Source organism: Lithobates pipiens, unplaced genomic scaffold (genome assembly GCF_037356315.1).
Source record: "Lithobates pipiens isolate NorthernLeopardFrog02 unplaced genomic scaffold, aLitPip1_a1.2 Scaffold_28, whole genome shotgun sequence".
In the NCBI taxonomy this organism is placed as follows: domain Eukaryota; kingdom Metazoa; phylum Chordata; class Amphibia; order Anura; family Ranidae; genus Lithobates; species Lithobates pipiens.
The window spans coordinates 134,921,129-134,941,866 of record NW_027507789.1 but is presented as its reverse complement, the minus strand read 5'-3'; the positions used below and the strand labels follow the sequence as shown (position 1 = coordinate 134,941,866).

Here is a 20,738-nt window from a genome sequence, read left to right as displayed (position 1 = left end):
ATTTACACGTATTATTGAAACCACTACACTAAAAAGTGCCTTGTCTTTTTTGTTCTCCTTTTGATCCATAAATTATAAACACGCAAAATAGGTGTAGCGCTGGCTCCTGGAGAGCTTGTGCTATGTGTTTTTCTTATTTAACATTCCTGGAACCGCAGTTTGGTTTTGAGTTCAATTACACCAAATTGTGGTCTTAGTACCAGTCTAGCTGGATTGCACTGTGTTCTGCTTGGCTATAGGTGGCACTGTCATCTATGACAGGTGTGAGAACGCAGTTCAGCTAGGTGCATTGAGTGCTATCTTTCTTGCAATCAACTCAGTGGACGGGTTGTCCTGCTGTGCATTCTGGGAGAGGGTACTTAAGTTACTGACATCATGTGCTTCGGGGTTCCAGTCCAGAAGTGCTTTTCTGTCTGTTCGGTCCTGGTCCTTCTCATAAGCCCTCAGGGCTCTCATGGCCTGGGGTGCGGATCCATCCGATTCCAAGTCTCGGGACTGGCTAGCCCGAGGCAAAGTAACTGCAAGGATTCGGAGGTGGTCTGGTGTCGTCTCATCTGTGGAGAGGCCCAGCAACTGAAGGAGCAACCAGGGGAGGACTCTTTGGGAGAAGGCCACGCAGAAGGCTGGCTTCTTGGAAGAGCCTGGAGGCTTAGTTGAAAGACCCCAAGCGAATCTGCACTCGTACGGTATCGCCGGACCGGCTGCAAAATACTGGTATCCTATGAGTGTTCTCTAAGTTGTCTGCATCCTCCAGTTATTCAAGTGGCAGAGACTGTGCTTTGTCTGAGCACTCTATCGGCTGTTAGACCTAGTGAGAGGAGGTCTATCCGATAAAGGTGAGGATCCAGTTGTGAATGGCTATTGTCTGGATTTCTAAAGTGAGAGACTTCCTATTTGACTACGTTCCAAGAGTACCTGAACTTTCTACCTAAAACCCTCTAACCCTCATTGAGAGACTGTGTTTTGTCTACTCCTTTTTGCAAATAAAAATCCGTTAAGCAGATCTGGTGTCAGTTTCTACAGTTCTTGGGCCATCAACCTCGGGAAACCCCTAGACATACATGAGGTGAAGAAGGTAATGGTAAGCCCAATAAAATCAGCAGCTCCTTCGGGGGTTAGTGCTACATAGGCGTATATTATTTTGGGAAACTTTTTGGCAAGAAAGCATTCCCAAGGTCTAGGGTTATTAGCAGAACAAAAAAAAAAAATCTTAAATCCAGATTAAATATTTGCCTTTGAAGTTAGGTAGCCACATGATCCATATGCCTGACACATGACTGCAGGTCACAATCTTTTCTAAAGGTCTGTTTAAAATTGTGCCACCCTTTTTCCTGGCTCAGTTTACATGGAATAAAACAGGTCTGTTTAAAAACAGAAAGACATATAGTGAGAGATTTACTAAAACGAATGTAAACAGAATTTGGTGCAACTGTGCATAGTAAGCAATCAGCTTCCAATTTCAGCTTGGTCATCAATCCAGCTTTGAAAATAAAACCTGGAAGCTGATTGGTTACTATGCAAAGCATTATCAGATTCTGAGTGCACCAGTTTTAGAAAATCTCCCCCATAATGCCTGTAATACTAATTTTGCTGACATTTTTCTGCTACTGCTCTTTGCTATGCAGTTTGCTTTATTTATAATAAAGTTGAGGAAAACTGTTGAATACATGGTTGGAATGTATGTGAAATTTCCCACCTAAGAATTATTTTATAAGTTTGTGTAATTCTGTTATACTAATCTGGTTTACAAACCTGTTTCAGACAGCACAGCCTAGTCCTGGAACCATCTGCAGACAGGATCAGTGTTAAAGTGGTTGTAAACCCTTACAACCAAATTTGACCTACAGGTAAGCCTAGATTAAGGCTTACCTGTAGGTCCAAGAGATATCTCCTAAACCTACACGGTTTAGGAGATATTTGCTGAAAGACAGGCACCGCTGTCTACGGTGCATGCGGCGTAGACAGCGGCGCGCAGGCGCACTGATCGTGCCGCGTTCAACGGCGATATACCGCAACTGGCGGCTCCTGTGCACATGCGCGGGAATGACGTCATCGCGGCTTCGCCGAATTACAGCGGCGGAGTGCCGAGACCCACCGAGAAGATGGATGTGCCGGACTACAGGGGACAGCGGTGACTTTGCTGGCTCCTGTGTCAGGTAAGTGACACATAATGGACTACTATGTGATGCATAGTAGTCCATTATGCTTTACCTTTGCAGGGAATGAAAGAGGAAGTAAACCCATCAGAGTTTACTTCCTCTTTAAGCAATACAGTCTGGTTCAGGACCAGCCATGACTGGTCAATGGAGGGACAGCAGCACACTGGTGAGGTGAACCCTCTGTTCTGTGACCATGTAAGCCCTTGTACACATGGTCGGAGATTCTGACAACCAAATCCATCGGAGTAATTCCGACAGATTAATTCCGGAAGAGGTCCGGAAGTGATGTTGCATACACACAGTCGGACCAAGTTGTCGGAAAATCCGATTGTACATAACGTGATGACATTATTTTGTTACGACGGGACTACGTTCAGGCTAGTAGCCAATAGCTTTGGTCTAGGAATTTGATCTGAGCACGCGTGGCACCTTGTCCGTCGGAGTAGGCTACACATGATCGGAGTATGTCCGATCGGAGCATTTTGTCTGAAAATTTTACCGGCAAGTTGGAAAAATTGGTCCGTCAGATATTCCGACGGAAACAGTCCGATGCAGACCACACACAGTCGGAATATCCGACAAAACGGTCCGATAGGAAACATTCCGACGTGTGTACAAGGGCTTAGAAAGCAACACAGTCCTGACTGGCTCAAAGTGCTAATTTGCCCTCTTTCTGTCAGTTTTGCTGTAGGGTGGAGTCAAACATAGTTATGTGCATATGCTAGTTCTATGTAAAATAAATAAGTAGATATAAACTTTCTTTAATCATTCTTGTATGTACCATGTTACCCGTAAAATAAATATCTATTTTGTTCCAACTTTCTTGTTTTCAGTGTGCCTTCAAATCATTTCTAGGAGTGCCAAAATGGTTCTCAAGGACACTTCTCATGCTGCAGAACTATACTTCTTATGAGCATTGGCATTAGGGGGATTATCAGGGAGTACTGTGCCTATGTAGGCCAGCGTGTTGTCATTTAGGCCAACCACAACTTCCCATTCAGGGCTGACAGCAATGCTCATCATTTCAATGCAGCAATGTAAGCCAACGGATGGAGCAGCCTCTATTTATGCAGGATCATCAGAAATCTACTACTAACAGCAGTCTGACATATAAATAAAAGGGGGCAATGCGCAGAAATAAGTTGGGATTTATTGAGAGTTTTGGTTTTCCTAGAAAACACAATTTTTTTTAAACATATCTGTAACTTCAATAAAATATTGCCTTTCTATGTCTGCATGGAGTTCATGTTTCATCTACAGTGCCTTGAAAAAGTATTAATAACCCTTGAAATTTTCCACTTTTTTCATGTTATAACCAAAAACGTAAATGTGTTTTATTGGGATTTTATTAGATAGACCAACACAAAGTGGCACATAATTGTGAAGTGTAAGCAAAATGATAAATGGCTTTAAATATTTTTTTTTTAATAAATAGGTGAAAAACGTAGCATGCATTTGTATTCAGCCCCCTTTACTCAGATACCCCTAACTAAAATCTAGTATAAATAGAGCTGTTCTGTGAAGTCTTCAGAGGTGTGTGAGACAATCTTTTTGAACATCATGAAGGCCAAGGAACTCATCAGGCAGGTCAGGGATAAAGGTGTGGAGAATTTGAAGCAGGGTTGGGTTATAAAAAAAAAATCCCAAGCTTTGAACATGTCACGGAGTACTGTTCAATCCATCATCTGAAAATGGAAAGAGTATAGAACAACTACAAACCTACCAAGACATCCAAGGCCGTCCACCTAAACTGACAGACCAGGAAAGAGCATTAATCATAGAAGCAGCCAAGAGACCCATGGTAACTCTGGAGGAGCTGAAGAGATCCACAGCTTAGGTGGGAGAATCTGTCCACAGGATAGCTATTAATTGTGCACTCCACAAATCTGGCCTTTATGGAAGAGTGGCAAGAAAAAAGCTATTTAAAGAAAGACATAAGAAGTTCTGTTTGTAGTTTGCGAGAAGCCATGTGGGGGACACAACAAACAAGTGGAAGAAGGTGCTCTGGACAGATGAGACCAAAGTTGAACTTTTTCGCCTAAAAGAAAAACTCTATGTGTGATGGAAAACTAACACTGCACATCACCCTCAACACACTATCCCCACCGTGAAACATGGTGGTGGTAACATCATGTTGTGGGAAGGCTTATTTTCAGTAGGGACAGGGAAGCTAGTCAGAGTTGATGGGAAGATGGATGGAGCCAAATACAGGGCAATCTTTAGAAGAAAACCTGTTAGAGTCTGCAAAAGACTTGGGACTGGGGCGGAGGATCACCTTCCAGCTGGACTATGACCCTAAACATATGACCAGAGCTACAATGGAATGGTTTAGTTCAAAGCATATTCATGTGTTAGAATGGCCCAGTCAAAGTCCAGACCTAAATCCAATTGAGAATCTGTGGCAAGACTTGAAAATTGCTGTTCAGACACTCTCCATCCAATCTGACAGAACTTGAGCTATTTTGAAAAGAAGAATGGCCAAAAATGTTACTCTCTAGATGTGCAAAGATGGTAGAGACATCCCCAAAAAGACGTGTAATTGCAGTGAAAGGTGGTTCTACAAAGTATTGACTCAGGGGGGCTGAATACAAATGCACGCCACACTTTTCACTCATTTATTTGTAAAAAAAAAATGAAAAACATTTATCATTTTCCTTTCACTTCAAAATTATATGCCACTTTGTGTTGGTCTATCACAAAACATCCCATTTACCTTTTTGGTTGTAACATGAGAAAATATGGAAAATTTCAAAGGGTATGAATACTTTTTCAAGGCACTGTATCTGTTGTAAAAACTTCTCACTGCTAGACTAGACAAGTCAAGCATTTATTTTGTGCTGCTTCTCTCTTCTCACTCACAAGACTGCAGTGTGAATAGTTTCTTTTTATAGTTAGATTTAGCCAGGAGTACACATGGGCTCCAATGGAGTTTGGAATCCTTGGTTTAAACTGGCTATACACTAGTATAATTTTGTAAAAGTTTATTGCTTTAACCAGTTCCTACCAAGGCCAATTCTGACATTTCTCTCCTACAGGTAAAAATCTGTATTTTTTTTATTTATTTTTTTGCTAGAAAATTACTTAGAACCCCTAAATGTTATATTATGCCGTATTTGCGCAGAAGTTTGTTCAAATGCATTTTTTTTGGGGAAAAAATAGACTTTAATAAACTTTTTGCACACAAACACTATATATGCCCAATTTTTGTTAAAATATGAAAGATGATGTTACACTGAGTAAATAGATACCTAAAATGTCATGCTTTAAAATTGCGTACACCCAGATCTGGAGTCTATTAGACCCCAGATATCTCCTCTGGGCTCCAATGCAGCCAACCAGATACAGATGGGACTGATCAGCTGTTTCCCTGGCCAGTAACGGGCAGGTAACCAAAGAGCCAAAACCGGAAATGACAAAATCCTTCGCTCTGGTTTCCTGGGTCAAAGTGAGGGAGGAACAACATCAGTTCCTTCCTCTCTGTAGTGATTGAGTGAAGTCATATGACATCATATGGGTGGGAAGTGGCTAAGAGAATTTTGATTTTCTAATTGTTAGTGAGGTCAAATCAGCAATTGATTTTGACCACAGTGACAAGAAAATTGAAAGGATGGAAAATTTTAGGGGTGTACTCACCTTTGTTGCCAGCGCTTTAGACATTAATGGCTGTGTGTTGAGTTATTTTGAGGGGACAGCAAATGTGCACTGTTATACAAGCAGTACACTCACTACTTTACATTGTAGCAAAGTGTCATTTCTTCAGTGTAGTCACATGAAAAGATATAATAAAATATTTACAAAAATGTGAGGGGTGTACTCACTTTGGTGAGGTATATACATAAGTACACATACAGTATTTCCATGCAAATATCTTTAGTTCTAAAACCTGAGCCACTGTGGGTAGATAAATACCAAGATCTGCAAAAGAACTACCACTAACCTTGGTCCATCCGGCCAATTGTTGTATACTGCGCAGCAATGTCTGCCCTGGCACTGGGTGTGTCTTGAATGAAATAAGGGACCTGAAATAAAATACAGTTGTCTCATTTTCCATATGATGCATTTCTGGTATAGAATTAAGGAATTAATACAATACAGTAAGTGACAGTATACTGTAACCTGTGTTCGCTATTTTTATTAAAATATTTGATTTTAAGGACAGTAACATGAAGAAGAGAAAAGTTGGGGTTAATGAGAAGGTAAAAACTACTAATAATATTCATAAATAAAATGTATATACAACACTTGAGATACCAGACATCTGTGTAAGTTTGTTCCCTATCCTACTGCCCTATTTTAGTGTCATGTTAGTCAAAATGTGTCCAGAGATGGAGCTTCCCATCCATTGGTTAAATCTGAGAAGTTTCAGCTGTATCACTTGACTTCTGATCCATTGGAAACTTCCAACCTCTTTCAGACATTCATAGTAGGTATAATGCAACTCTGCAATTTTCTCACCCACACATTGCGTAATCCCCAGTTAAAATCCCCTCAGAGTTTGAAACACTCTGGTAAGATCCCAAGCCAATCCTCCAAACTGTTGCCTATCGTTGTATTTTGCTTAATGGGAAATGGGCCTAGCCTAGACATTACGTTTACAAATCAACAAAAAGATAGGATTCTGCAGATGACCCACAATGCCTTCATCCCTATTAAGTCATTTTGCATTGGTATAGGGCAGTGATGGCGAACCTTGGCACCCCAGATGTTTTGGAACTACATTTCCCATGATGCTCTGGCACTCTGCAGTGTACTGGAGCATCATGGGAAATGTAGTTCCAAAACATCTGGGGTGCCAAGGTTCGCCATCACTGGTATAGGGTCACCAAAACCCTACATAAACTCTTCCCTCATTGTTCCTCCCTTTGCTGGATATGCCAAACCAAAAACACAAGGGTTACCTTTTGCATATCTTTTAGTCCTGCACAGATATACAGGGTTTTGAAATCAAGTCAAAACCATATTTTTTTTTCAATTAACTGACAATAAAGCATTGCAAACAATCTCTGGTATTACATTTACTGAGATGTGTACAGACAAGACACACTACCAGTCCTAAAGCTGGCCTTTGATTTTCTAGGATCAATGAAATTTAATTTATGGAGGAACTCATGGCCACTGTGAACCATACGGTTAAATAATTCCACAAAACATTTACTGGTTATATTTTATATGCTCTGCCAAATACCATAAACTTTTGAACAGTTAGTAGTTATCCAGATTGTGAGACTTTCCTTGGATTAAGTCCCCACATTTGTATTGCTATCCTGGAAAAGACAGTTCAAATAGAGAATTTTGAATAGCTCTGAAAGGAAATGGAAAGAATTAAAGTGTATCCATCCGAGAGAAGGATTAGATATTCATCCCTTTCCAGTTGAACCTTTTCATGTTTCGTGGTGGAACCGCTTCTTCGGGAGTATAGTTCAGAGTTTATCTCTATAAAGAAATGAACATATACATAATAATCTTATTACAATATATTACGTTTATTGTATTAAGATTATTATTATTATGTATATGACCATTTCTTTATCGAGATAAACTCTGAACTATACTCCTGAAGAAGCGGTTCCAACCGCAAAAAATGTAAAGGTCGAACTGGCAAGGGATGAATATCTAATCCTCTCTTCTTACCTTAAGATGCTCCTCGCTCCAGCAACTCCTTTCTTCGGGGCCGTTGCTTTTCCCTGGGTCTCAGGATCCGCTTCCGATTGACAAGAAGGAGAATCAAGTAGAAAATAGCGAATATTAATTTGCTATTGTCACACAACTGGGTGGGCTCACCCTTTTTTGAAGCCAATTAGAGCCTCGGGCTCTAATCATGTGCTTAAAAAAAAAAATCCAATTGAAATCCACGCATCCGGTGCCCTACGTGTAGATTAGGGGCTGGGCACATGGATTAGGGGGGTGATGCCCCTGCATCCTTTATGGACGGGCTGCCACTGCTCTTACTAATAAGTCCAAATCCCAACATCCAACCAGGAAGTCTAAGAACATACTGTGTGTTACCACACTATCCTGCAATCACAGTGAATTCATTGATTGGCACTGACATCATAATGGCTCTCTACCTGTGATGATAGCCCACCACCAGGATAACATCTATTTGAGGAAGAGGACCCTACACATCATGTGACCGGTCTGAAGACATCTGAAAGCTGTCAAAAAGACAAAAAAACATAACTGGGTAAGCGTGGATTTTTCTCTTTTAGGTGGGAGGGGAGAGCCAAGGGTTGGCTTTCACACTGAAAATTGCTCTTAGAAAACATGTTCTTGGACTATTACCCATTTCAAGTCCGCACTTGGGACTGGAAAATTAAAATGTAAAGACTACTCACAGCTCTGTGAACTTGTGCGAATACTGAATTCTGGCAAAAACAAGCCCTCCTATTCACAGGATGGGCACACTTGTAATAGTTTTTACCAACGGCCACACTAGACGGTTCACCATATAAAACACCCTATATAATTGATATGTGAAAGCCTCCAGCAGACCAGTCTTTATTACAGAAGAAACATAGTTTCTGTAGCTCTCACCTGAACTTGTTCAGCCGTATAATACTGTGGTTTCCAATCTGGAATTCGTCCCATTCCAGGTTCCCCATTTCCAAATTTCTCACAGAATGAACCATACTGAGGCTGGGAGTGTCCACAGCGATGGGGGTCATGGAAAGCAACATAGAGAAAGAACGGCCTGTGAGATAATAAAAGATTATCACAAATTATTAGTAAAATAAAATTTGCTACACCCCAAGTTCAACATACAATATCTACTCTCTCATGATAATTTTCTCTTAAAAATGTTCAATTCACAAACATAAAGGTCACCAATGTGCAATCATTCTTGTTTTACATAAAGTGAACATTGGTATTGAAAGCCATAATTTTTCATAAAATGGTTATTCCATCTCAAATGACACATTTTCCTTCATATTACACAAAATACAGCAACTTTATTTTTTTGCAGCTCTGCCAATGCTTGTCACATTCATACAGTGAAATTTATAACTAGACCTCTAATGCCGCATACACACGATCGGACTATCCGGCGGACTTTCCGAATGAGCAGACCTGCCCACACACAACTGGACAATCCACCGGACTATGCCGGGAGTCTGCCAGACTTTTGAAATGAACGGACTTGCCCACACTCGGAGAAAAGTCCGCTCATTTTGAACGTGGCTCCAGGTAGATGGAACTAGCGAAGGAAGTGAATGTCGCCACCTCCATCGTCAAGATTGACACCTCGCTAGCCCCGTCACCTGGTATGGATTTAAAAGGGAAGCCCTACGCCGAAAAAACGGCACAGGGTTCCCCCAAAGTCCATAGCAGACCCTTATCCGAGCACGCAGCAGGGCCGATCAGGACAGGGGGTGGGGATGCGACAGAGATGAGATGAGAAAGCCAGACAGAAGACCGGGCCAAAGCTAGTAAAAGAGCTGGAAGAAGAAAGCAGAGGCCCAGCAAGAAGAACTAAAGAGCGGGACAAGACCCCCAAAGTCAGAAGAAGACCCCCCAAGTCCGAAGAAGACCCCCGAAGTCGGAAGAAGGCCCCCGAAGTCGGAAGAAGGCCCCCGAAGTCGGAAGAAGGCCCCCGGACAGCGGCGATGAAGGAGAAAGCTGGGCTCCTCCGCTAGTAAAAGAGCTAGCAGAAGATGGCGGAGGAGTCCGGCTTGACCCCATCAAGACGGAAGATGACCACCGGAGCTGTCTAATAAAGCATTTTAAAAACCAGTGTTGTTTTTTTATTCACACATTTTTTCCCAGATGAATGGGTAGGGGTACATCATAACCCATACGCATTCACATAGGGTGGGGGCCGGAATCTGGGGGCCCCTTATTAAATGGGGCTCCCGGATTCTGATAAGCCCCCCACCCGCAGGCCCATGTCCTCATCAACATGGGGACAAGGTGCTTTGGGGGGGCCCCATGTTGAGGGCACGCGACCTGGTACGGCTCAGGAGGGGGGGCGCTCGCTCGTCCCCACCCCCTTTCCTAACCGGCCAGGCTGCATGCTCGGATAAGGGTCTGCTATGGACTTTGGGGGGACCCCATGCCGTTTTTTCAGCGTAGGGCTTCCCCTTTAAATCCATAGGTATCAATCTCGCTGATGGAGGCGGCGACATTGACTTCCTTCGCTAGTTCTGTCTACCTGGAGCCACGTTCAAAATGAATGGACTTTTCTCTGTGTGCGGGCAAGTCCATTCATTTCAAAATACCGGTGGACTAGCACACAGATGGGAAGATTGTCCACCGGACTCGCAATTTTGAGTCAAAACTTCTTTCTAAGTCCGCCGGACTTTTGGGAAGAAAAAGTCTGCCAGAGCCCACACACGGGCGGATTGTGAGGCGGACTCTGGTCCGCTGGACCAAGTCCGTCGGATAATCCGATCATGTGTACCTGGCATAAGTGACATCACCAAGGGCACAACCCAATGGGGCTAGACACCAGTACTCTAGTTACTCCATCAGGAACAGGGGTGGGTACCGTTAGATGACCACATGAGTACCCACACCTTATTAAATGTTGCTTTTGTTCTTTAACCCAATAATTGTGTAATTTGGAAGAGGCAGTGAACTAAACGTTCTGCAAAGGAGACTGTTTGTTATGGCATACTGTCTCTGGCTCAAAAACATCATCAATGTACTGTACATGAGGCTGGTGCTATGCATTGGAGTTCATTTACTAAAGGAAAATAAACTGAGCACTTTGCAAGTGCAGTTGCTCCAGAGCTTATTAAATGAGGTGAAACTTCACTTATAAGAAAAAATACCCAATCGCATGCAAGGAAAGAAACAAAACAAAAAAGAACGACATTTTTGCTTGCACATGATTGGATGATGGACATCAGCAGAACCTCCTCTCATTTACTAAGCTCTGGAGCAACTGCACAGTCTGTTTGCCTTTAGTAAACCAATCCCACTGTTTGCAACAATTCCTAGTGATATTTAAATTACACTGAATTGTTTGCTTTAATGTTCTCACCCAAAATGCACTTTTTTTAAATACTTAACAAAACAGGTGTAAAATGTTAGAAATGGACAGACAAATATTTTATCTATGTTTTATTTAAATTTTTTTTTTTCATTAAACTTTTTTTTTGTTAACACTTCAAGCTTCTCTTTTAGACCCCTTTCACATTGAGCCGCCCAGGGCGTCAACGATAAAGTGGCAATATTTTTAGCGGCGCTATTCAGCTGCTAACGGGGCGGTTTTAACCCCCACTAGTGGTTGAAAAGGGGTTGAATCCGCCCACAAAACGCTGCTGCAGAGGCGCTTTGCCAGCGGTATGGTGGCACTGCCCCATTGTTTTCAATGGGCAGGAGCGGTGGAGGAGTGGTGTATTCACCGCTCCTCCACCGTTGCAAAGAAGCAGCTGGCAGGACTTTTTGTGATGCCCTGCCAGCGCAGCGCTCCAGTGTGAAAACACTCGGGCTTGCACACTGGGTTTGCAGCTGAGGCTTTTTTCAGGCATTATGCAGGCGCTGTTTTTAGCGCTGTAGCACCTGAAAACGCCTCCAGTGTGAAAGGGGTCTTACTATAACACAGAAGAATTGGGGTATACAATGATCACCTGCTACAATTCTTACGATGTATGAAACAAGCTCCCCTGATTCTTGACTTTGCCTGGTCCTGCTTTACTTAACTTATATAAAAACACAAGTCTCCAGTGGTATCTAGCAGATTCAGTGCATGTTTATTCAGTCACGAAGCACAGTGTACATCCAGCATTACACAAATACTGTGACAAGTTTTACCACTTACTGTTTACTTATAAGGTCTCATTATGAGCACTTTATGAGTAAACACTAAGTGGTTGATTTACTAAAGATGAATAGACGGTGCATTCTGCAAGCGCAGTTGCTCCAGAGCCGACTTCCACTGTGTGAAGGCAAAAATGTGTTTTTTTTTCTCTTGCATGTGATTGGGTAGTCTTTGAAAAGTGAAGCTTTACCTCATTTACTAAGCTCTGGAGCAACTACACTTGTCTTTTTGTCTTTGGTAAATTAGCCCCCAAATACGCAAAATGGATCAAGATGTTTGTGTATGCTGAATGTACAGTTTGATTTTTTCAGTGTGTATTTCCTTAAATGTTCCAATCTTTGGGGGGAGCAATGCTCTCCCATTTGCAGAGTAAAGCTTGCAAGCTGCAAGGAAATAATTCTCTTTAGAGAATCCCATGATTCAGGGGTCATGCTCTTTTAGTTAAAAATTTAATGGAACATTAAAAAGTATGGCCAAAGATAAGCTGCAATTTGTTCCGCATTCCTGTGACCAGTTTTTACAGCCCACTGTCATGTTAACATCACTCAATCTGTCCAGGCTCAGGAAAGATCCGGACTTTAAAGTCGGGATCAACCCAGATGCCTGGAACAGCAGCTGGATCAGCTTCTTAGTGAGCCGCTGGGACAGTGAGACAGCTGCTACCAACCCCTTCACAGCTCAGCACTCCAGTGAGCCCTGGAGGGGAGAGCACAGAGCCGGTGACTCACAGTTACTGGCTCTCTGGTCAGTGGAGACTGAGAACTGAGTGATCAGTAGTCTTTGATTGCTCACTTCTCAGTCTTAGAAGCAGTGGGGGACAGATGCAGCATCATACTGATGCTGCATCCACCTAGGAGAATATAAGGCCTCATACACACTGGATATTTTTACAGCAACTCCTAGGAGCGTCTGCCATTTTGTTTTTCCTGCCTCTAAACTCCCCTGCATGTTAGCCTTTGTGTTCATGCACACATCAACTTTTAGCACCATTTAGAGGTAGGAGAGTTTAGAGGCAGGTAAAAACCCACTGGCCATGCTTTCTGGGGCAGCAGAGTTTTGGCAGAAAAATCACTTGGCGCTGCTAAACGTGTCTAAATGCGGTTAGCACTTCAGAATTTATTAATTTCAATAGCCAGACTAAATTAAAATTCTGCCCAATGAAATAAATGCTCAAACACCAAACGCTGCTAAACTCTTGGGTGAGTTTTGAACACAGATTTTCTCCTGTAAGGAGAAACAGTGTTTTACGGTAAACTAGTGTGCATGAGGTTTAAATGTTGTTGTTTTTTTAAACTCGAACCTCTTGTTTAAGGTTTTCTTGAAAACCACAATATTTTACTGACTGAATTATTAAGTAAACAAACCCAGGTATAGGAACTTTGACATAAAACAATGTTTTAACTGTGTACATATGTTGAAATGAATTAAAAACGCACAGCAGGATATGGGGACAAAACACTGAATATCATTGTTGTAGATGTTTTCTACGCTCCAAATTAATTATCACTTTTTACCTTTGATCTTTGCTTTGCAGAAATTTTCTGACCAACACTTTAATCCGTGTTATGTTCCGTCCTACTTGCAGTACTGAGCTGTTTTCTTCTGTGTAGGCGAAATCAAATGGGTAGACAGACTCGGGCCCCACATGCTTCTTCCCAATTATTCCTGTAGGAAATAAGCACATAATTAGAAATACTGAAGGAAGATATATACAGCATGTGATCATTAACACCCACTATCTTGGCATATGCAGAGGTACTGTACATAGCTGTCCTTTCAATTCCTTATGAATGCTACATTTAAGAATATATATATATATATATATATATATATATATATATATATAGAGAGAGAGAGAGAGAAGAGAGAGAGAGAGAGAGAGAGAGAGAGAGAGAGAGAGAGAGAGAGAGAGAGAGAGAGAGAGAGAGAGAGAGAGAGAGAGAATATTTTTTTTAAATTATTATTTATATAAAAAAAAATCCTGCAACCTACTGGATTTTTCTTTTCTTTCCATGTTTGAATTGCACAGTTACCTGTCCGGATGCCAGCCTGGTTAAGCAGCAGAGGTAAACTCCTCACATCATCAAAGGAATTAAAGTGGTGAACATCTTGATGAAGGCCGTATATACCATTCTGGTGCTGCACATAAAATTATATTGGGTTACTAGACTTGAAGTAAACCCTTCTCATTGCCTACTTTAAAAATAATAAAAAGTGCAGATATTTTTTTTACATGGGGATTCACTGACCTAAGACCCCTTTCAAACTGAGTTGCTTAAAAAACTGCCCATAAAATGTTGGGTGCTTTTGCGGCGTTTTTCAAGTGCTTTTGAAGCGCTTCCCATTCATTTCAATGGAGAGTGACGTTTTTGAGGTGCTTTTGTAAGTGCTCCAAAGATGCTGCTTGCATGACTTTTTTCACTGCCCAGCCAGCGCACCACCCCAGTGTGAAAGCATCTATTGAAATTAATGGGAAGCAGTTTTCAGCAGCATTTCAGGTGCTGTTTTTAGTGCAAAAGTGCCTCAGTGTGAAAGCGGTCTTAAGCATGCAAGATGGGAACTTAGACTCATTAGTTACATGCAAGTTCCAATTCCAGTACCTCTCTAGGTAGTGAAGCCAGGACCAAAATTATATCCCAAGATGCCGTGAAATAAAAGTCATGAATGGCAGTTTTAATATTTCCTATAAAATAGATATTTATGAAAAAAAAAGTGCTATATTACTGATAATAAAACCAACTGAGTAAAATTTTAATTAACTGGGCCTATAGCAAAATCTGTGGGAGCAGCCTGGACTTCCAATCTTTGCTGAAGAAGAAAACCCAAAAAAGAGCCATGTGTCATTCTAGAATAATTCAAGTTTCTATACAACATATATTAATGCTCTATTAATAAACACCAGGTGCTACTGCTACCTAGATTAGTTATCAGGGCGTTATACAGGACAGACTCATTAGACATATTCTGTTCTGTGAACTGACTCTCCTATGCCACTAAGCCCAAAGTAGTCACATGGGTTGAAAAGACTAATCACTGGGTTGAAAAGACTAAACTATGCTTGTATGAGTTACTACCAGGGGAAGAGAGGGCTGGGAGGTCAAGGTTGGTGGCCCTGATTGGAGATTTTTACCCATTTAGATTTTGAGCAAAGCAGGACCTGAACTCAGCAGCACATGGCGGACGTTATCTAGCCAGCCACTTCCTGTTCCGACCTGCGATCATGGCACCTGGGCAAGGGAAGTTTAGAAGCACAAACTTTTTGTGGTTCTGAGATGTCGCATAACTGAATGTTGAGTGCCACAACGGAGGCTAATTCTGGAAGTTGTGAAAAAAAAAAAAACATGTTCTTTTTGAGCACTATGGTACATTTCATTTAGCCCACAGAAAGCTACCCCTAACAGGCAAGGGCTAGTTGGCTATGCTTTCCATCCAGGCCAATGGTTTCCAATCCTCCCCTGGTTACTATCTTATCTGGACTGCAAGAAGTTATAGCACAATTGAGAAATACTATAGCAACAGTCACTGGATTCAAAGTTGGTATGCTGGCATAATGACTGCTCCTGGATTCAAAGTTGGTATGCTGGCATAATGACTGCTCCTGGATTCAAAGTTTGTATGCTGGCATAATGACTGCTCCTGGATTTAAAGTTGGTATGCTGGCATAATGATTGGAATTTTTTCAGCAATTTCAACTACTTTGCAAACTAGACAAAAAAGCAATCAGCTCAGTCAGTAAACTCCCTTAACCACTTGCTTACTGGGCACTTAAACCCCCCTCAGTCCCAGACCAATTTTCAGCTTTCAGCGCTAATGCACTTTGAATGACAATTGCGCGGGCATACAACACTGTACCCAAATGAAATTTTTATCATTTTTTTCCCACAAATAGAGCTTTCTTTTGGTGGTATTTAGTTACAGCTCGGAGTTTTATTTTTTGCTAAACAAACAAAAAAAGATGCAAAAAAAAAAAATCATGTTTTAATAGTTTGTTATAAAATTTTGCAAACGGGTCATTTTTCTCCTTCATTGAAGTGCGCTTATTAGGCGGCACTGATAGGCTGCACTGGTGGGCACTGATGGGCTGCATTGGTGGGCACTGATAGGCTGCACTGGTGGGCACTGATAGGCTGCACTGGTGGGCACTGATAGGCATAGTTAAGGCGGCACTAATAGGCACAGATAAGGCGGCACCGATGGGCACAGATAAGGCGGCAATGATGGGCACAGATAAGATGGCACGGATGGGTGGCACGGATGGGTGGCACGGATGGGTGGCACTGATAGATGGGACTGATGGGCACTGATAGGTGGCACTGATAGGTGGCTCTGATGGGCGGTACTGCTGGGCACTGATGGGCGGCACTGCTGGGCACTGATGGGCAGCACTGGGGTGCAGCACCTTTGAGGCAGATTGTGGGCACTGCTGGGTGGCACTGTGGGTGGCACTGCTGGGTGGCACTGTGGGCACTGCGGGCACTGCTGGGAGGCACTGACGGGGGGCATTTACTTTTAATAAGTGGGGCACTGCAGGGGGCAGGTGGGCACTGTCAGGGGGCAGGTGGTCGCTAGCAGGGCTGGCCGTGATCGGGACTGATGTCCCGATCACGGCCGCCGGTGATCGGCTTTTTTTTTTTCTCCTCGCGCTGTCAGCGCGAGGAGGAATAATAGCCGATTACCGGCTCCGTTTTATCACATGATCAGCTGTCATTGGCTGACAGCTGATCACGTGATAAGGGGTCGGGATCGACCCCTTTGCACGGATCGGTGATCAGGCGAGTCTCATGGACTCGCCGATCACAGAGCGCGCCGCTCGTACACGGGACGACGTCAATAGACGTAGTCCCGGAAAAGGAGATCCGCGCTGTAGCCGTCAATTGACTATAGCGCGGATCTCAAGTGGTTAAGTGAGTAGCAAACATACACCAATCAGTGATTCCACAATACCTTTGTACAATATCAAAACATTAATTAGTGCAGCTCTTCCTAAGATAGAAAAAAAAACACCTTTTAAATCAACCTCTTTATGCTCCAAAAAATAGCGCTGCACTATGTTATGTTTTGATATCTACTTTGAACCAAAAAAAAAATAAGTCATATTTCAATGCAAGTGACCTCCAACAGTTTTGATCATTTTCAGCCGTCATCTTTTCCTGAACATTTCTCCAGTTATACAAGTTTGCGGTTTTCTGTGACACTATGATTTATATTTAAACCAGAAATTAAAGTGGAACTAAACCCTCCTATTCTTTTTCAGCACAGGAAGCTATTATCTTAGATTCTGTTTGGTGTCATAACTGGTCACATGTGGTTTGACAGTTTGGTTGAGAAAACAAGCAGATGTGACAGTTACCATTCCTGGAATGCTGGTATTTGTTCAGATTAGGCGTCCCGTCAGATTTTGTAAGGAGAGGAATGATCCAATATGGCCATATTGGTACACCCCGCAGTCAGCCGCAGTAAGGATACAGTGAGAAGGCAGCAAGTGGAAATTTTTTTTGCACTCACTGAAGTCTTGCATTTCACACTTATTTTTACCAGTAAACTCAGCTTATATAGTGAAATACAGAATTTTGAAATCTGTCTGACTGTTTTGATGTTGAATTTTCAAAGCAGCAGTGTTCTGTCAGATTTGCAAACCTGTGAGATCACCAAGCTTGCCGCTGCTTTTTAAAATTCAACATCAAAACAGTCAGACAACTCACAAGAGCCAACAGGCAGGGATGGAGGGGAGAGAAGGACAGAGGAGGGACAGCAGGGCTCTGGATGACGGAAGCACGTAAACTGACCACGGTGTCAGGGCTCGGCAGCCATGATACACTGTGGTCACTTTACAGAGGGAAGGGCAGAAACTGGCAGGATCAGCCAGGTATTTTAGGTGTTACAGCATTTCTTCAGACCTGCCTAAAACTTTGTTAAACTTTGTAGCAGAGTTGTACCCATTTCTGTTCTTAAGAAAAAGCTGTATGGTCTAGTTGGTCCTTGGAAGTCTGATTCCTGAATGGAAGTGTCTGTATTCAAGCTAATCAGCTGATGCGCTTGCAGTGATCCAGTGTGAACGTTTTTGTGTCTGCTTCTCTTTAAAAAGTAATTGACTCCTTTAGGTAGTATCTCACAAAGAATAACATTTCTATTGCAGCGGATGCCTAAATTATTTTTTAAATCGAAAAACAAACTTTATTGAAAGGAGCAGGAAACAGGGTAAAAAGCAGACATGGCAAACATGCCAACGGTACAAAAGGTAACATAGGCCAACATGGCCAAGGCAGTATTGCATATATGAGTACATTGGATTAGCTGTGCTGTATAAGAATAGACACTCATCATTGGTAAAGTCATTATAAATCCATTGTGTATCAGCCGGGGTAGGGGGAGCAAACAGAGAAAAAAAAAAGAGAAAATTAATATAAAAAGAACTAAAAAGAACTAAAAAGGGGGGGGGGGAGAGGGGGGGAGGAGGAGGGGAAGATAATAAGGAGGCCCAAGGGGTGGAAGAAACACAGAAAGGGAGAGGCAGAGGGGGGTAAGGGATCAATATAGCAGAAAATCAGGTACATGTCTCCCCATCTTCCAACCATCTACCCCAGATCTGCTCATATTTAAGTGGACATCCTCTATGTGCATAAATCAATTTCTTATATGGAAGGGTATCATTAATCTCCTTCTGCCAGCACTGGACAGTGGGGGGGGGGGGGCCTGCATCCAACCACGAGCAATCGCTTTTCTCGCTAGGAACAGCGTTTCATGTAAAAAGGTGCGAAGAGGTTTGTCAGCGTCTAACTCTGGCAACAGACCAAGCAGGCACATCTTCGGGTCAAGGCTAGCAGGAGAGCCCATCTGATCATGGAGAAAGCGAATCACCTGTATCCATTATGTTTGGATAACCGGACAGGACCATATGAGGTGATAAAAGGAGCCTGGGGTGTGGTCGCATAAGCGTCATCCTGGATTATACATTGGTTTGAACCGTGCTATCCTCTGGGGAGTCAAGTATGTCCTATGTATGATGTACAACTGCGTAAGGCGGTCCGACAGCCTGGGGGAAACTCTCTTCACATCCCCCAAGACTTCATCCCACTCCTCATCCTCAATCAACATCCACCTCCCATCTGGTCTTAGCAGCATATGCCAATGTCGCGGTGCCCTCGAGATGGATGGTGGAGTAGAGGGTGGAAATCAACTTGGTTGGCTAATCACCTGTGATTATGTCAACTATAGGAGGGACTGTCAGAGTTGGGTTGGAGCCGGCGAATTGAGTCTGTAAAGCATGTCGGAGCTGTAAGTACCTGAAGAGGAGATGGTTAGGGAGTGAGAATTCTTCCTTTAGCGTTTGAAATGATTTGAGCCCAGTGTTAGTCATAGTTTGGTGCACGTATAGGATCCCATAACGTATCCAGACCGCGGGGTCTGGAACGGACAACAGTTCGGGCAAATGAGTGTTGAACCAGAGAGGTGTATAGGAATGGACCTGCGGGGTCCCAATTTTTTTCAGGGCCGTCCGCCAGATCCTCCGGTGATGTGTCAGCATGTCTACTTTGTGATGGGGGGGGAACGTCCTGACAATGGGGCCCGAAGGACGTACTGAAGTGGGGTATGGGCTGGGTCGCCCGGGCGTTGGCAAAGTAGTGTCTGGTATATTGGTAGCTCGCTCTTGTCAAAATGATAAAAGTGTGACAATTGGGAGGAAAGATAATAATCCTGCAAATCTGGAAGAGCAGCCCCTCCCAATGTCATTGGATTCTTCAGAATTTTCCAAGACAATTTATGTCTGCTGTGACCCCATACGAATGAATTAAGAATTGATTTGATTGTTTTGAAAAACTTTTGTGGTATGTATAGGGGTGCATGCCACACCAAATAAAGTATCTTAGGTAGAAGTGTCATTTTGACCAGACTGATGCATCCCATAACACCTAGAGGTAGTCTGGCCCAGGTTTGTGTCTTGTTCTTGATCAGGGTATACAGGGGTTCAATGTTTAGAGGCATGTAGTTTGTCAGCGATCTAGTGACCTGCACTCCTAAATACTTGATCACAGAGACTCTAGGGAGATTCAGAGAAGGGGAAGTGGGTACAGGGGGGAAATGATCAAGTGGGAGGATCTGGGATTTAGACCAGTTGATACTCAGACCCAAGTGACTACCAATACAGTCCATGGTGTGAAGGGCTGCAAGAAGGGAGGGACCCAAATCGGCTAAGTAGAGGAGTGTATCGTCGGCATACATCCCGATCTTTTGCTCCAGATTCCCTATCTTAAGGCCACGGATTCTGGTGTCTGCGCGAACCATAATAGCAAGTGGTTCCACAGCCAAAGCATATAGCATGGGAGAGAGGGGGCAGCCTTGTCGGGCCCCTCTCTGAAGCGGGAACTGGTCAGAGAGCCAGCCATTCACGAACACCTTGGCCTTTGGGGATTGATACAGGAGTTGGAACCATCAAATAAAGTTGAGGCCAAGTACAAATCCCGAAAGGCACTCCCACAGGTAGTTCCACTCCACGGAGTCGAAGGCCTTGGCAGCATCTAGAGCCACCACGACCCGCGAGCCGACTTCATCATGGGATCCCTGGATGTTCATGAGTAAGCGGCGGATATTCATGGTGGTGTTTTTTCCTGGCATAAAGCCAGTCTGGTCCGGGTGGATCAGTGAAAGGATGACCTGGTTAAGGCTGGAGGCAAGAATCTTAGCCAATATTTTAATGTCGACCTGTAGTAGGGAGATGGGTCTATATGATTCTGGATAGTTTGGGTCCTTCCCGGGCTTGGGAATTACTACTATTTGAGCTTCTCTCATAGAGGGGGGTAAGACTCCCGTGTCAAATA

General features: G+C 43.1%; 1 protein-coding gene across 1 annotated transcript in view; it reads right to left on the bottom strand.

Moving 5' to 3' along the window:
- Positions 1–20,738, bottom strand: part of SGSH (N-sulfoglucosamine sulfohydrolase) — a 99,612-nt gene that overhangs the window by 49,401 nt on the left and 29,473 nt on the right. Inside the window, exons 3-6 of the mRNA XM_077459596.1 lie at positions 13,956–14,061; positions 13,437–13,587; positions 8,694–8,850; positions 6,097–6,178 (exon numbers count right to left, since the gene is read on the bottom strand). Coding sequence (XP_077315722.1) covers positions 6,097–6,178; positions 8,694–8,850; positions 13,437–13,587; positions 13,956–14,061 — 496 coding nt within the window. The remainder of the gene's footprint in view (positions 1–6,096; positions 6,179–8,693; positions 8,851–13,436; positions 13,588–13,955; positions 14,062–20,738) is intronic.